Source organism: Eimeria mitis, genomic scaffold (genome assembly GCF_000499745.2).
Source record: "Eimeria mitis Houghton genomic scaffold, Emh_scaff6741, whole genome shotgun sequence".
Classification (NCBI taxonomy): domain Eukaryota; phylum Apicomplexa; class Conoidasida; order Eucoccidiorida; family Eimeriidae; genus Eimeria; species Eimeria mitis.
The window spans coordinates 345-2696 of NW_024015828.1; the positions used below are offsets into that span (position 1 = coordinate 345).

The 2352-nt window shown below is 60.7% G+C and overlaps 1 protein-coding gene across 1 annotated transcript; it reads right to left on the minus strand.

Moving 5' to 3' along the window:
• Positions 1 to 242: 242 nt before the first annotated feature.
• On the minus strand, positions 243 to 2135 carry EMH_0088870 (uncharacterized protein; the record flags this gene model as incomplete). The annotated part of the gene is given in 4 exon segments (XM_038022956.1): positions 243 to 273; positions 277 to 377; positions 484 to 1490; positions 1739 to 2135. Coding segments are annotated over 4 exon segments (1536 nt in total).
• Between the last annotated feature and the right edge of the window lie 217 nt (positions 2136 to 2352).

The window sequence follows — 2352 nt, forward strand, 5'->3', positions numbered from 1 at the left end:
GGGGCCCCAAGGCCGGCATCTCACTAAACACCGTACCCTGTACACAGACGTAGCAACACACATCAAGCCACCTCCTGCTGCTGCTAGTGCTGATGCAAGTGCTGGTGATGTTGATGTCGGTGGTGCTATTGCTGCTGCTCCCACTGGCGCTGCTGCTGCTGTTTCTGCTGTTGCAGGTAGGGATCAAGGCAACACAACCGCAGAGACGACCCACCCTGCTGCTGCCACTGGTGCTGCTGCTCTCAGGTAGACTGCAGCACCCCAAGAGGGAGCACNACGACCCACCCTGCTGCTGCCACTGGTGCTGCTGCTCTCAGGTAGACTGCAGCACCCCAAGAGGGAGCACCAGCAGCAGCAGCAGTAGCGGCAGCAGTCGCCTGCAAGGCCAGCCATCGCAGCTACAGCAGCAAGAACGGCTACACGGTACAGCAACAAGAGCAGCAGCAGCAGTAGCAGCAGCAGGTGGAACACCAAGATTCGTACGTGGATTTTGTCTCCTGTCAGTGCTTTCCAGTGTATCTTGCGACCTAGAGGCAGCGCTGCTTCTGACGCAGCTTGCGTCTCCGTTGCTGCTGCTGCTGCTGCTTTTGGAGGTGGAGGCCGACGCCCTGGGGCACACTTTGGTGGGGGCCCCGCAGCCTTCCCTTTGGGCATCGCCGGGGGAGGCCCCGGGGCCTTGGCCTTCTTACCCGCTGCTGCTGCTGCTTTAGATGCTGCTGCAGGTGGTCGGCCTGGAGGTGGTGGCCCCGGAGCCTTGCCCTTTGGCCCAGGAGGCGCCGCTTTGGCTCCTGTTGCTGTTGCTGCTGGTGTTGTTGCTTCAGCTGCTGCTGCCCTCTTAGGTTCCGCCTTAGGAGGGGGCCGAAGGCCACGTGGAGGGGGCCCCGGCGGCTTGGCCTTGTGCAGCACAGCAGCAGGAGCAGGAGCAACTGCAGTAGCGAGTTGGGGTGGGACAGCCTCGACGGTCGCCGCCACTACCGTTGCTGAGGGTACTGCTGCTGCTGCTGCTGCGTCTTTGTCTGGAAGCACAGCTGCAGCAGCAGTAGAGACGCGATCACCTCCTGCTCCGCATGCAGCAGCAACAGCTGCATCAGGGGGAAGGGCCAGATGCAGAAGACGCCCGTCGGGGAGACGCACAGCAAGAACTTGACCTGTGGGCGCTCCTGTTGCTGCTGCTGCCGTTGCTGCTGCCGTTGCTGTTACGGCTCCTGCTGCTGTCGTTGCTGTTCCTGCCGTAGCTGTTGTCGTTGCTCTTCCTGTCACAGTTGCTGCTGTTGCTATTGCGGTTGCGGTAGTTGTTGCGCCTCCAATGTCTGCTGGTAGTGTTGGCTCTGCTGCTGCTGCTGGCTCCGCTGCTTCTGCACGCGGCTCCGACCCCACCAGGCCCCTATTCAAACTCTTCACACCTTGGGCCCCTTCCTCATCGCCCTCGGGTTGTCGCTGGTGTTGCTGCTCGTGCTGCTGTTGCTGTTGCTGCTGCTGCTGTTCTGCTGCTGCGGCAAATGAAGGCAAGGAAGACCGCGCAGCAGCAGAGGATGTGGGAGCNGCTGCTGCTGTTCTGCTGCTGCGGCAAATGAAGGCAAGGAAGACCGCGCAGCAGCAGAGGATGTGGGAGCTGCTACAGAAGTTCCTGATACAGCAGCACAACCTACAGCAGCAGGACCTACTGCTCCCGGAGCGGTTGCAGCCACAGCTGCGGAAGCGGCCGCAGCAGCAGGTGTTGCAGCAGCAGCAGCAGCACCCGCACTGACAGGTACGTCACCCTCCGCAAGCATCATTGCTACCTTAGTGAAGCCCCCAGCAGCAGCTTTTGCTGCGACAAATGTCTTATCTTCAAGTGCAGCAGCAGCAGCAGTAGAAGCCGCTATACCAGGCGGCATATACTGTGAGGCAGCCACACTACTCGCTGCTGCAGCTGGTACTGGTAGTGCTGCTGCAGCGGCAGCCGCTACAGCAGCAGCAGCAGCGCTACCGGGACCTGAACTGTCTGCGTTTTCCTCTGCTAGGCTTGCATGCACCACGACCTCCGCTGCATGCGGACTGGTAGCAGTAGCAGGTTCTGCTGCTGTGGATGTTGCTGCTGCAGCAGCAGCAGCTGCTGCTGCTTTGGGCCCTCCAGAAGCAATAGGAACAAGCATATCCGACTGGCGTGCAGGTAGGAACTGCTGCTGCTGTGGCTGTCGCTGCTGCTGCTGCTGCTGCTGCTGCTGCTGTATCTGGTGCTCTAGACGATCCCACGGGGACACAGTGGCAGCAACATTCTCTACAACAGCAGGAGGAGAATTAGATGTTGCTGCAGCAATTGTCGGGCCGACAAGGATATCTGCTGCGCCGACGAAAGAGGAGAACGCCACG